General features: G+C 58.8%; 1 protein-coding gene across 1 annotated transcript in view; it reads right to left on the bottom strand.

Annotated features, from left to right (window-relative positions):
• Positions 1-7647, bottom strand: part of PIK3R3 (phosphoinositide-3-kinase regulatory subunit 3) — an 81840-nt gene extending 74193 nt beyond the window's left edge. The window contains exons 1-4 of the mRNA XM_074832134.1: positions 7569-7647; positions 6270-6975; positions 1698-1793; positions 1374-1451 (exon numbers count right to left, since the gene is read on the bottom strand). Coding sequence (XP_074688235.1) covers positions 1374-1451; positions 1698-1793; positions 6270-6585 — 490 coding nt within the window. The 5' untranslated portion in view covers positions 6586-6975; positions 7569-7647. The remainder of the gene's footprint in view (positions 1-1373; positions 1452-1697; positions 1794-6269; positions 6976-7568) is intronic.
• Positions 7648-14459: the final 6812 nt, after the last annotated feature.

Genomic DNA, 14459 nt, shown 5'->3' with positions numbered 1-14459 from the left:
GCAAGGCCAGTGGGGTTTGCCCCTGGGTTTGGGGGAGTCTCCAGAGGCTGGGCAGGATTTCAGTAGTGACCTCTGCGGTGCTGCCGGGAAGCCCTGTGCCTGCCGGGGATGCTGCACTGGCTGCGCGGGGAGGATGGAGGACTCGTAACTCCTGCGTGCTTGGAAAGCAAAACATCCTTCCATGCTGTTACTGCTGCCCCTGCCCAGCCTGGGCATCAATGCCCAGGGCAGCTGGGGCCGTGGGGATCCATCTCGGGATGGCTTCAGCCGGGAAATCTGGGCCGGGGGACAAGGCCTTGCGAAAGGGCACCCCGCTACTCCTGCCTTCCCCAGCCTGCAGCGGGGGCTTCCCCAGGGGGTGGTGGGGTGCACCGTGCCCTACCATCATGCCCGGGGGAGCAGAGCCCTCCTTGGGCAGCGGGGACGGAGCAGCCCTGGGACCCCCTCCATCTCCTCTCCTTCACCTCTTCCTTCCCCGCAGCCTCGTCCTCCGCCCGGCGGGGACTCGGCTCCCGGTGCGCGGGGGAAGCGATGAGGTCATGTTGCTTAATATAGCGATTTCATCACAGCCCTTCTCCCCGGCAACACGGCCCGGCTGCCGCCGGCTCCCGGCGCTGGCAGAGCCGCCGTGCCCCTCCCCGCCGTGTCCCCCCCCCGCCACCCCACCAGCTCCCGGGATGCCGGGTCCAAGGGCAGGCCGGGGGGTGGGGGGACGGGGGTGGGGGGACGGGGGACGCGGTGCCAGACTCGGGCTGTGGGGGGCTGGACCGTGCCTGGTCCCACAGTGCCGCCCTCTGGGCAGCGCGGCCGGGAGGATGGAGATGCTCGACGCAGCCCCCCCGGCAGATTTGAGCGGCACTCTGGATCCATCACGTCCCCAACGCCTCCGTGCCACCCCAGCCGTGAATTTAGGAACAGGGGTGGGGAGATGGTTTTTCCCTCCTCCCCAGCCTGCTCATCCCCCCCCCCCCCCCCCCGCCCCGAAAAATGCTTCCCATTCTCCTAAAAAATGAACTTTTTCTTCTGCCTTTCATTTTCCGTATTGCACCCACAAGAGGCTTTCTCCTTGCCCCGATTCTCAAATAGAAACCCTAAAGGTTTGCAAAATAAAATATTTTTCTCCCTAACAAAAATAGAGCTTCTAGTGAAGAGACCCAGCCCCATGCCTGCATCCCTCTTGGCAGCATCACACTGGGATATTGGGGGAGCAGAGAGGGGGTCTCACAAGCAGGCAGGGCCTTACAGAGCTGTAATTAGGGCCATAACGAGGTCAGAACCAGTAACCTATCCCCACTGTGCCTTGCCTGGAAGCATCACCTCCACAGCCCCCTTCCTGCCAGAGACATGGGGAGGGATGTGGCTCTGGGACTTACCCGCCAGAAGAGCCTGCTTCAGCTCAGCATCCCCCAGCCCACCTGGACTGGATCTGTAGAGCACCTCGCTGTCGAGACCTGGGGAGCAGTCAGGAGAGAGGGGTCAGTCCTGAGCCCCACATCCTCCCCTCCAATGTAACGGAAGCAGGCAGCGACCGAGACCGCCAAGCTCCCTCACCCTGCCCACACTGCGTAGGTACCAGGGTGTGTGGGGAGAGCTTTGGCTCTAGTGATGCTCTTGGGGCATCTCCAAACACAAGCAGAGCAGGTGGTTGCATGTGCACCCACATATGCCCTGCAGACAGATGCCATGGCTGCCCGTACCTTGTTTTTCCAGCGCCTCGATGAGCCTGGCCACAGTCGGCAGTGCCTGCTCAGGGAGAGTGGGGTGCTCGGTGAGCTCTGCCTGCCCAGGGATCCCTGTGATGGAAAGATGGGAAGAAGGGGCTTGGAAATGCTTGCCTGCACCAATTCCTGTCTCTTTCATCGTCTGCTTCAGGACAGGATCAAGCTGGCACAGCCACAACCAACACTTCAGCTCATGTGTGTCCAATTTTGGAGAACTTCTCTCTTATTTTATCCTCTTTTTGCAGTAAGAGTCACCGTTGGGGGCTCAGCTGCTTGCTGAGATGCAAAGATGTGCTCAGGCATGCGCCCTGTCCCCGGGGAGCATCCCGCCCTGAGCGTGGAGACCCTTCAAGCCAAAATCCCTTCCCCACTTCTCCTCCCATGGCACTGAGACTGGCCCCTCTCATCACCCACAGCCCTTAGTGGCACCAGGCAGGAGCTGGAGGGGAAGTCTGTACCCGGCATGGACATGGCTCCCTGCAGCTCTCACCCACTTGGATTTTCTGGTGTCTACAACAGGGCTGAGCACAAGCCCAGGGAGGACTCAGCCACCCCCAGCCCTTGAGGAGCCCTTCAGCCAAACATGGGCTAGGCTTCCAACAGCACAAATCCCCAGGTGCTGCTGGCTCCTGGGTTTTATAACAAGGACACCTCACCGCAGGCCCTACCAGAGGGGAGCAAACCCCTTGACAGGGGTGAGAGAGGCTCTCCTTACCCCAGGGAATGCTCAGTCTGTCCATCCATCCATCCATCCATCCATCCCTCCATCCATCCATCCATCCATCCCTCCATCCATCCATCCATCCATCCATCCCTCTCTCCCTCCTTATCACCTTGGCTGATAAACCCCTCCATCTATGTGGGTTATACCTGACAGAGACCCTGACAGTGTTGGGATGTCCTCCCACACTCTCTCATTAGTCTAGAACTCTCCCCTGGGAAAGCAGTGGGCAGGCAGGAGCAGGGGACAGTCAGGGGCCACTACCAGCCGCAACACATCAGAACCGTGTGTGACCGCCGGGGTGCAGATGGCATCTGGAAAGGCTGATGTGTCGAGAGCTTTTCTGCCTGTTTTATGTGGTGAGTGGATCTGTTCTGATGGAAATCTATTTTTTAAAATTACAGCAAATTAAATAAAGCCTAAGTGTGACTTTTCTTCCCAGTGAGGTGCACTCCAGCCTCGTTAACTCCAGCATAAGGTTCGTTCTGTCATTGGTTTTTGCTGCCTGGTGGAAGGCAGGGAACCCACATGTGAAGCAGATAAACCCATAATGGTTTTAAGGAATGAAAAAGAAAAAAACAACGGGGCTGTGGGCAGGGCCATAATGAGGCCACACTACCTTTGACCTTTTGCAAAAACAACCTGGCTGCCACAGGTGGATGTAGACTCTCATCTTTGCCACGGTGATGCCCTAGTGCTCCCTGGAGAGCAGGGAGGGATGCAAACCTCCTGCTCATAGGTGGCTGATCTGGTCCCCAGGCATAGCTGAGAACCCTGAGCCTGGTAACAGGGTCCCCCCCCACTGCCCAGTGGAGATGTGTGGGTGCGTTGGGTGGGAATGGTGAAGATTTCCGGGTTTAAAGCAAAGCAGGTGGTTGGGAGCCCATGGAAAATCTCCCCACCACATGGGTCATTTTTTAATTATGGAAAACTGGGTTTTGGCCTCCAAGGCAATGGCTTGGGTAAAGGTGGTAATGGTGAAAAATATCTGTCTGTTTCTCCTTGTTGAAAACAGCAGGAATAGCCCCAAGCTCAGGTTGGAGCTTTAGCCCATCCTCTCCCTTCAGGGTGCCAGGCTGGACCCCAGCATCCTGAGACACTGCTTGGCTCCGACCCCAGGTCAAGCGGAGGTGATGCCTTGCAGTGGTGATGCTGCCTGCCCAGGACAACCAGGCAGGGGCAAAACAGCCGCTGAACTCCTGGGAAGTCCCCTGGGGACTCAGATCCACTGCAGAACCATTTTTAGGGTATTATCTCATTAAAAAAAGACCATTCCTCGCCACAGAGCCAGCCCTGGCTCTGAGACATGGCTGGGAAACGCACCGTCTCTCTCCAATTCAGGGGTCCCCCAAGGGCTTCACCCTGCTCGGGGTGCCTGGGGTCCCCAGCCAGCATCGGGGCTCAGTGGGCACTGAGGGCACGCAGGGCAGTACACCACTGTCACAGAAGAATAAGCATTTGGGCCAACCAAAGCAAGTGTCCCTCAAAACCTTCATCTGGGAATGGAAACAGCACGGGAAGAATTTTCCAAAAAAAGAAAAAAAGGCCCTTCTCTTTCAAGAGCATGCTGGAGATTTTTACTCTAAGGGAAATGCCACCAGCTGGGAGGTTTGGGTTTAAACCAACATAAAACAATACATGCTGCTCTGCTGCTGCAGAAAGACGTGGTCATGGACCACCAGTGTCCCCTGCTGAGACACCCACACACCCTGGCATCGCCCCAGCAAAGGTACCCCACGGAGGGGGACCCCACTACACGGGACTGGGGAGGCATCACCCAGCGTCCCCCTGGACAGTGGTGCTGGACACAAGGCCATGGCCAGACCATGTCCTGCAGATGGCAGCACCCTCCCCAGTCTACCCCCAAAACGTGGTTTTAGTGGGTGTTTCCCTATTAAAAAAAACCCTCAGTTTTATATTTTTTTAAATTTTAAGTTGTTATCCTCTCATGCAGGCACACGCAGGGCTGGGGATCCTACGCTGAGACCTTCCACAGGGGCCAGGCTCTCCAACCAGGCTGTGCTTGCTGCTGGGGACGTCCCTCGATCTGTGGGGTGTCACCATGTCCCCAACACTTGTGGGCAGGGGTCCCTGGGCACATCTCCCAGCCCCTCGGAGAGGAGCACGTACCACCCCCTGCATGGGGCAGGCACAAGGCAATGATGATGGGCAGCAAGGGCAGAAGCAAGAAGGTGGCTTCACGCTTCTCCGTCGTGAAGGGGGCTGGAGAGCCCTTGGGTCTTCTCCTTTCTGATCTGAGTTGTCCCCACTAAGCACCGAGTTTTCTAGGGCTCTGCCTGCCAAACAGCCAGGGGCAGAGGGCTCCTCACACACTGGTGAGTTTGACTGGGAAGGGGGCTCAAAGCCCTTTCTGGCAGGGTAAGCACCCCAAAAAAATGGACTCCTCCCTCCTGCAAAAGCAGCATATAGTTGCTCACTGATCCTCACCAGCGCTGCTGGGACTGTGGCTGCCTGGTTGCACTCAGAGCATTGGCTGGGGAGGAACATCTTTGGATGAGGGGAGACAGAAAGGGGTCCCAGTATCCTTCTCATGCTGCTGGGGGGGGCTGAGCCGCAGGATGTGCATGGCAACACGCAGCGGTGGATGGTGTTGGGGGAAGGAGTTGCCCCACGCCAGCTGAGTCCTCCCATGCTCAGCCCAGGGGCCAGGTGGTCCCTGCCCTCTTAAATCACAGTGGTAAGGGGGCCCTGAGCCATATTTTGGAGGGAGACAGACTCCTCATCAGTGGGTGCTCCTCTAAACCCAGGACCGAGGTATCTCCAATGCCTAGCCAGCCCAGGAGGGAAACAGCTTTTCCGGTTACCACATCTGTACCTTGGTCCCAAACTGGGTGAGGAGTGTGCCGAAGGCACCGGGCCAGCAGCCAGGCAGGTTTTGGGCAGCGGCGGCTAAATGCAGTGCCACTCTCCCAGCTCCAGGCCCACATGGACAGCCATTTCTCCTCCGTCACATCCCAGAGAAGGAGAGCAACATGGCTTTGGCCAGGGTCTCTGGGTCATCCTGGCTGGAAGGGGGCTTTCTTACTTTGCGTCTTTTTTTTTTTAACTTGGGTACATTATGCAACTGCTGTGAAATCCCTCCCAGCCCCAACGCACTTGGCCACGGTAAGTGGCGAGGGCAGAGCCGGCTTCATGAGCTTGGCAGATCCCAGCAGAGAAATGGCTGGAGGCCCCCATGCCAGGAAGAGCTCTGCTGAATATCCCCCCCCACAGCCCTGTGCTGCAGCCCCTGGGGATGGAGGAGCCCCACAGGGACCAACCCCACCACCTTCCAAGATCGTTCCCCATCCCAGCTTGCACAAAGTGACACTGAGGCCGTGAGCTGGCCGGGGGCCAGCGCTTGCCCAGGCACTGAGAGCAGCTGGAATCGGGTGCCGCAGTGGTGGGGAGAAGAGCAGTTAGAAAAAAACATCCCCAGGGACCACCATGGGGTTTTCTGCTCCTCCCTAGGGGGCCAAAGGGCTCCTGCATCTTCTCCCATGCTCTCACAGACACAGATCCCCTTGAACACCCCATGCCAGCACAACAGTCAGCCCGGGATGCTGGCGAGGAACAATCTCTGCGGTATGTTTGGCTGGAGGGGAGCGGTACCCTGGGCATCCCATGCCCCACTTGCGGCTGCCTCGATGCACGAGGGTGAATAATTCCTGGGGCAGCTCCTCCTTCTGGGGCTGGATCCCCATCCCAGTGGACCCCCACCAAGCCACCCCAAATGCAAGCATCCACCCGGGCTCCACACCACCCTCGCCATCTTGCAGGGGTCACCCACCCATGGGCTACCACCTTCCCATGCCCTCAGTACTCACCCCAGGGTGTGGGGGTTCCAGCGGGCGGTGGGGGCAAGGGCCGTGGCCTGGCCTTGGCGGTGGCGGTGACGACACGCGCAGGACCCAGGTATTCCACGTAGGTGCCAGGGAAGTCGCCGCGCTCCTTGGTGCGCTCGTTGAGGCCGTGGAGCCAACCCTGGGGGCTGCGCTCGTCCCCGTCCTTGTAGTCGGGGCTGCTGAGCAGCCCGGCCCTGCTGACCGTCAGCACGTCCCCAGGGCACAGCGCCAGGTCCTCCTCCCGGTCCTTCTGGTACTCATAGAGAGCCCGGTACTGCAGCCCGTCCGAGGAGGCCATGGCGATGGCGTGGTGTGGGTCACGCTGCCCAAATCCCACTGGGCATCGGGGGCCTGGGGTGCCCTCACGGGGCAAGTATGGCTGGGCTGGGGCAATGCAGCGGGGTAGGGGAGCGTTCCTTTCCCTGCGCACTCAGAATAAAAATCTCAGTGTTGGAAAATCTCCGTGTTGGAGAGCAGCTCCTGACCCTTCCAGTCCCAAAATCACTGCAGAGCCACACCGATGCCCCAGGGCTCGGCAGGACTGGCTCAGGTGTGGGTAGGGAGCCTTTTCATCACCAGGGAAAATGGAGGGGAGAAAATGAAGCTAATTGGGGTGCTGGGTACAAACGTGCTGTCCTCTTCTCAGCCCGGTCTCATCCACACGGCGCTGGGGACCTTCTTCTCTCTGCTGGAGAGAAAGGCAGCACGTTAGTGACTAAACCACTGTCTTGACCCCAACCCCACTGCCCTGTCCCCCCATCCCAGTCTCTCGCCAGCGGGGAGAGCCCAGCTGCTCGCTCAGCTCTGGCTTCCCGGGGAGCTCCCGCCAGCAGGACTCGGCTGCTGCACGCAAGGAAAGTACCGGCAAGAGTCTGGAAAGTAGGGCAAGAGATCACACCACGGGCTTTTAAAATAGACATATGTGCTGAGGAACCTCCTGCTGCACACAGCTCCCCTCCGGCAGCTCCAGCCTGGCATTGCTGCACGGAGCTGGCGGATGAAGACGTAGGATTTTTGGGTGGTTTGAGGTTTGGTTTTTTTCTTTCTTCTTTTTTTTTTTTTTTTTTTTGTGCATTTTTAAATATTCCTCTGAGAGAGACATCTTCCTCGGGGGAAGGGGGGAAAGGCTGTGCTGCTGCCGACCCGCTGCCCCCCATCTTCCCGCAGGACCCCACGGAAGAGGGATGGAGGGATGGATGATGAGCAGCAGCCGCGGGGCCATCCGTCTGTCCATCCATCCACCCGCCTTCCACAACCCTCCCACTGCCTCTCCAGCCTTACCGGGCTCGGTGGCTCCCCCGGAGCGGAGAACGAGAGCGGAGCGGAGCCGGTCCGGCCGCCCCGGCTCCGCCGAGCCGCGCTCCGGCGGTGATGTCAGCGTCCCTCCTCCCCCTCCCCGGTAGCCGGGCGCCCCCCCCCGCCGCAACGCGGCGGGGGGGGGGGGGCGCCCGGCTACCGGGGAGGTGGGGAATTGTAGGAGTAGGTGGATGATTTCATCCCCAGATGCAGCATCTCTGCTCCCAAATTGCCTCCTCTGTGGGTTGGGGAGCCACAGATGGGGGGGGCTGGGGGGCGACGCCTTCATCCATCTTTAGGGATGCGAAAGGACAGGGGAGGACCAGCATCCCATGGACCAGCACCTCCACAGCACCCTGCCCAACCCCAGAGGACCCCATCCCTTAGCCAGGCTAGAAAACACCCACTGGACAGGCAGAAGCTGCCATGGAGAATCCCAGCCCAGGGATGCTCCGGTTTCTCACTCTCCTCCTGAGCATTTCCCTAGAAACATCCCCCAGACCCGGGGTAAGGGCTGGGCACCCCGTAAAACAATGCTGGGCGATGCTGCGAGAGCTCCCGCATGCAGTGAGGGTCCCTAAAAATTAACGAGGCAGCAATTAAAATATAATGGGGCAGAACTTGAAGGGGGCTGGTAGGGCTCACGGGGAAAAGGCCAAACTCTGCCACAGCAGGGACACGCAGACATCACCAGCCCGTGACAACAACAGTGCTGTTGCATGCAAAAAGAGCATCAGTTCTCATCTCACTTCCAGCTGGGGGACACCCGTGCTGGGGGTGCCATCTTTGCTGCAGTTTGGGCATCCTAAAAATAGATGGTACCTAAAACACAGGCTCTGGGAAATGCACGCTGGCTGAATCCGGGCCAGCACTGGAGCAGCACAGGGGTGGCACGAGGTCCAAGGGGGCACCCCAGGTGCAGGGAAGGGGCTGAGGAAACTGAGGCACAAAGGCCAGCAGAGCATTGCAGATGTGTGGCCCTTCTCACCCATAATTTAAGCAAACTCCCCTCTCCTTTCCCTGCAGCACATGGTCTGACTGTGCAGGGCAGCAGCAGAATCCTGGGGGATTTCACCCCAGCTGCATTTCCCTGGGCAGCACGCATCCCCCGCTGCCCCGCTCCCCACCCCGGATCCAGCCCAGCTGCTGGCCTTCAGGGACTAAAAGGGCTTTTTCTCTCCCTTATCCCGTTTTTGCTGGCACTGTGCTGCGGCCACAGCTGCTGGGACAGAGTCAGAGTCGGCTGTAAACAGCCAGATGCTGCCCTCCTGAGTTGTGCTTCCCTGCCTGGGGCTGCCCCAGTCATGTCCCCTGTGCCCCATTGGGGACAAAGGGGTTTTGCTGGGTGCCTAAAGCCCTGCTTGATCCCCCAGCCTGTCCCATGAGGGCTGTCAAGGCAAACAGGGCTGAGCACAGTGCCAGCGCTCTAGGGGCTGCCTGGGGAAAGGATTAGAGCTGTCAAGGCTGGTGGGTACATTACCATCTCACATTATCACCCATCCTATCCTAGGATCAATCTTATATACAGGCCAGGAATTAACACAGTCCCAGGGCTCTGGGGTGGGGAAACACCCTGGCATGACACCCACCATCTCCCTTTCCCAGACTGCTGAGTGGGATCCCTCCTTCCCAGGAGTAGGCATTTTCTCCTCCTGAGGGTCCTCACCATCTCCTGCTGGAGCCCTTTGCCCCTCATCCCCAGACAGGGCTGAGCATCACCCCAGCCCTCCCCAGCATGGCCAGCTCCTGTCCCAGGGCTCCTCCTCATTGCTTGCCTCCAGACATCCCCCCCAGAGCAGCCCTCACCCCCCACACCAGCTGTACTGCAGCAGGAACTTTTCCAAAACTCCCCCACCCTGGGCTGCCCCTCACCCTGTGTCATCCCTACAGTGTTAATTTAAATCCCAACCTCACTCCAGCCCGGAGGTGGGCACATCCCCAAGACAAGCAGGGAGTCCTCATGAAGCACCCTATGAATAAGTAAAGGTGCTTCAGGTCTTCACAGCTATTTTTTGAGCAAGCGGAGGAGCTGCCTGTCAGGTCCTGATTAGTTACAGATCCTTCCTCGTTTGCTTAATGAGCAGCACTCATTGCAATGAGAGTGTTGCCTTTGACTTGACTGGCCTTTGCTTTTCTGCAGGATGTGCAGAAGGAGGCATCCTTGCACCCCACATTCCCCTTCAAGTCCCCCTTTGCTCACCATCCGTACAGCCCAGGATGGGGCTACGGTGGGGAAAGCAACACATTTCCTTGCCAGGGTCCCCCTGCCCTGCTGCAAGCCCCTCTTCTCTCCTGTCTGAAGGGACAGCTCTTGGTGGGAGCATGACTGGGGTGTGCTCGGCAGGCACCCACCTTGGCTGCCCATCCCAGCCTTCTCAAAGCAACAGGGGTAGCCCCACTGCTCCCCACTTTTCTTCGGGGGCTGCCCAGCGCCATCCCACCCAGCCCCAGGGTGTGCTGGCTGCACTCGCCTCATGCTTCCCGGTAGCAACCGTGGCAAGTTAGCCACACGGCTGTGAATAAATAGAGCATAAATAGAGTTGTTAATGTGCCCGGCTGGAGTAAGTGAGGCTGTGAAACCAGGCTGAGCCCTTCCCAGCTGGAGAAATCAGAGAGAAACGATGTTTGATTTCTGATGATATTTAGGAGTCGGCTTTTTTGGTTTCATCTCTGTTTTCCCCTTAGGAGAGGGCCATGCTTTGCTTTCTCTTCTCTTCAGGAGCAGAAAAACTCCCTCTCTCTTGGTTTTCTCCCAGGGTGCCAAGGAGTGAGCTCTGGTCTCTGTAGGTTTTGGTTTAGGAAGAGCCAAGTGCTTCTTCAAACAACCTCCCAGCACAGTGCTTGTGGGCAGCTGGGAGCCGCTCGCTCTCACAGCCAAGCTCTGCCACCGCAGTCGAGCTGCCCGGCTGGGCTGGGGGTACCCCCAGCCTGGGGAGGGAGATGCTGAGGAACATAAGGGAAGGCTTGGGGCACTGTCTGGGGCTGGCACTGGGGCTTTCTTGCACCTCTCTGGAGGGTTGAAGCTTCACAGCACCGCAGGTGCCGGGAGCTGCCAGAACGGGTGCTGGCAGAGACACAGCTGTGCCAGCAGGGCATTCCAGCACAGCACCGGGGACCAACGGCCCCTCAATATCGCTTCCCTGGGCACCGAGCCCCGAGCTGGGCCAGGTCCCACACCCTTCCCATGGCAGGAGAAAGCTCCATCAACCAGGCGGCCCTGGCCATCCTCGCTGGCAAGACAACGGCAAAGGCTTTGCAGCCTGGCTCTTGCCTGCTCTCCCCAGAGCATCAGCGCTCAAACACAAGGTTGTCCTGACGTGACCCTGCAGTGCAACCCTCCGCATTCCCAAATCCACCCGGCTTGGCTTTACAGCAGCTGGTGCCTCGGCATGGCTCTTGTTAATTAATTTGGGAGGGATTTGCCGGCCTGGACACATGTGAGAAACAAGAAAATGCTATCTGGAGGGGCGGATGCGGGCAGGCAGCCAGCAGCAGGGCAGGCATGGGGGGACTCACTGCGGGGGGTAAATGCACCACAAGAAGTTCAGCCTGATACACAGGCAGGGAGATGTCATCGAGCCCCTCTTTAATTGCATTATTAACACACAGCTAGAAACAGCATCACGATTAAAATCAGCTACGTAAGGTGCAGGGTCGGATCATTACCCTGAGGGACTCACACCGGGGTGATGCACTGCTGGGACATACTTGCAGCCCCCACTTATCACTCCCAAATTTACACCCTGGGCCCCACATGGCACAGATCATGGCACCAGGTGGGGCAGCTCCTGTTTTTTGGACTCAAGTTGTGGTTTTGCACATGGCCACAGAAATGGGGAGGATTCCCCTGAAGCAGGAGCTGCAGCTGTGGGGAAATCGGTGCGATCCCACTGCCTGGTCCCTCCCAGGGTGGCAGAATTGGTGATTTCCCCAGTTCTCCGGTCAAAATGCTTTGAGTCCTTTCAAAGCTGAGAACTGCAATATTTCATTTTCAAGATGTCAAAAACATGGCTCCTGTAGATTTTTATTTCTCCCCAGCAGGAGGTGGGAACAGCACAAATTTGAAACATTCAGTAAGTCCCATCTGCAAATCCAAAGCCAGGTTCACCTCTGGCACACTGCAGTGCGTCCATCCATCCACCACTCCCCAGGTGACTGGACACTGAACAGACAGCTGGACAGATGCTGTCAGCCCAAAACACACACATGAAAGCCCTTGCAAGGGGCTCACCTGGCTGGGGCTACCCTGAAATCCCACTAATCCTGGGCTGTGCTCGTCTCCATGGTTGGGCCTTCTTGGGGCTTGTTACCTGATGCTTTACCAGGAAGGAAACTGAGGCACAGGGGGGATGTCCCCTGTGCCCGGTTGAGTCCCTGTGGATGGCATTAAGCCAAGCAAGCCCAGCTCAGCACCCACCTGGCCTCCTCACTGGCAGATTGCTCAGGCTAGTTAGCATTTGCTAATTAATACAGAAGGCTGAGCAGGCTCCAGTAAGCCCTGCTGGTAGGAGGGTGCCCCATGCCCCACTGGGTGTGAGATGTTGGTTTAGAGTTCCCCCCACCTATTCCCAAGCAGATGCTTTCTTAGCATCCCAGACTAATTTGCCTGTAGAGAGCAATGGATGGCTGCTCCAAAATGCCTCCTCCTTGAAGCATCCAGCAGCTGCCTGCACGGCCAAGCTGGAGCCCTGGGTAAGAAGGCCCTGATGCAGGGGAGGCCGTGCCCGCAGTGAGCCTGGCTGTTAACTGAGGGTGCCAAGGCCCAGGATTATCAGCAGGGTGGAAATTCAGCACTTGAACACTCAAAATGAGAACAGGAGTGGGAAGAGGTGTGAGGCTGGGAGCAAAGCTTGCAGCTTTTCCTTGAAGAAAAGCCCAGGGATGGGTGCTCGGTGCAGACACCATGGCTGGATCCTGACACCAGGCATGTGTCTGGCTCCTGCGTTCCCCCAGGCAGGGACTAGACGCTGGACTGGGGACAGAGGACTTATGTGGCTTATGGCCACTTTCCTGCTCTCAGCCTCCCAGGACCAGGTCACAGGAGCCATGCAACCCACACCCCGTGAGAGGCATCCCCACGCTCCGGGGAAAGGGATGCTCAGGGTCCAGCCGGGCTGCGTGCAGGGATGAGAACAGCGGGGAGTTGACAGGGCCCTGCCAGGCAGGAGGGATATGGGAATGTCACTGGGCTTGTCCTGCCGTGGTCAGGCCAGGCCTTCCTGGAGAGCCAGAAAGTCCAGCCCTGGCTCCCTAATGGGGCTCAGATGGGTGCCGCTGGGGAGCGGCCAAACCCCAGGCTGCGGCGCCAGGCTCTGGGGAGGTGAGTGGAGGAGCCCATAGCTTGTCCTTTGGTTTTCCCCATGGCTGGGAACGATTGGGAATGAGAGCGAGTATTTATGTATTTGCCAAAAATTATTTTTAGGGTGAGGGGATTACATGCAGTGAATAGGGTCAGACTGGGAGGGAGCAACTTTTGGGAGAGGGGCGATAGGATGGGGGCCTTCATTTGTATTTAGGGAGCATCGGTGCCCCTCTGGGAGAGGGGTGAAGGCTTACCCCCTCACTCTGAGCTGCTTCGTGGCAGCAGTGGGTGGGCAGCTGCTGCAGGGAAGGGCTGAGGCTGCAGGCAGTGAGGGGAAAAGGGTTAAAGCCCCCAGTTCCAGTACAGGTTGCATTAATACCCAGGGTGCCTGGGGGGGTTGAAGGCTTCCCCCAAATACCTCTGGGCTTTGGCTGGAGCTCAACAGGGCTGACTTCATCCTGCTGAAATGTATCATTATGGCCAGGCAGGGAATTTGCTGTGGGGTTCTGGGGGAGCCGGGTGTGGGGCAGAGTGTGATGAGCACCCAGAGCCTGCGTTTCCTGCCTGCTGTTGCAGGACAAGGGCTCCTGCATCACTCCTCAGCTTGATGACAAGCTGAAGGGACACTGTGGGTGCTGGGGAGGGGACCAACATGAGCCCCTGCCCCAAAGGTGCTCTGGATGGCCAAGGACCACCCCCACAGTCAGGCCTGGGGACGCAGCATCCCCCCATGTGCTCTTTGGCTCTCTGCTGCAGCCCCACTCCTTGGGAAACCAGCCCTGTTTCAAAACATCTTTCCAAAGAAAACCACTTTTGGCAGCCCTTAGGCAATAGCAGGTCTCTGCTGACCTGCTCCAGCGCTGGCATCTGTTATGGCTCTCACTGTCCTCTCCTGCCATCACCCTGCTGTGTCTCCGCCGGCAGTAATCTGCCTCCCTTCACAAGAGTTAGGGACGGCCCATACAGCTTTGGCTTCTCCTTTGGCTTGCATGGCCGTTCCCCGGTGGCCTCCTCTGCCTGCTTCTGTTTTGGCCCAGAAGGCTGGAGATCGGGGTTTTGGAGAGATCCCTGCCTGAGCCGCTCCGAGCAGCGGGGCCAGCAGCGCACCCACAGCCCCAGCCTGCGAAGAGACGGGGTGACTCAACCGTGGTCGTGCCGGCAGTGGGTGGCAGAGGGGGGTGGTGACCCGTGGGGCTGCCCATGGCTGGAAAATCCCAAACACAGTGCTCAGCACCGCTGCCCAGCGCCTGTGGAGGAGGGCAGGGGGGTGGCACGACCACCACGGGGTGAAACCCCCCTGTTCCAGGACCAATAACGTTGCCCCCCGAAGTCCCCATCCCAGGGGTCCCAGCCTCCTGCTCCGCGGGGCTCTGTCGGGTGGGGACTCGAGGGGAACACAGGCACGTGTGTGGGCCCCGGGAGGGCTGTCGGCTCCCAGCAGCAGCGGGACCGGGACATACTATCCCGCCCCCCCCCTCGCCAAGAGGCCACGGCGATGGCCGCGGGCAGCAGCCGGCCGGGCTACCCGTGTCCCCCGGGGCGGGCGGCGCTGGCGGCAGAGGGCAGCAAGCTCC

The sequence above is a fragment of the Strix aluco genome, chromosome 8 (genome assembly GCF_031877795.1).
Source record: "Strix aluco isolate bStrAlu1 chromosome 8, bStrAlu1.hap1, whole genome shotgun sequence".
Taxonomy (NCBI): domain Eukaryota; kingdom Metazoa; phylum Chordata; class Aves; order Strigiformes; family Strigidae; genus Strix; species Strix aluco.
The sequence above is the reverse complement of the archived record's forward strand: the minus strand, read 5'-3'. Positions and strand labels throughout refer to the sequence as shown.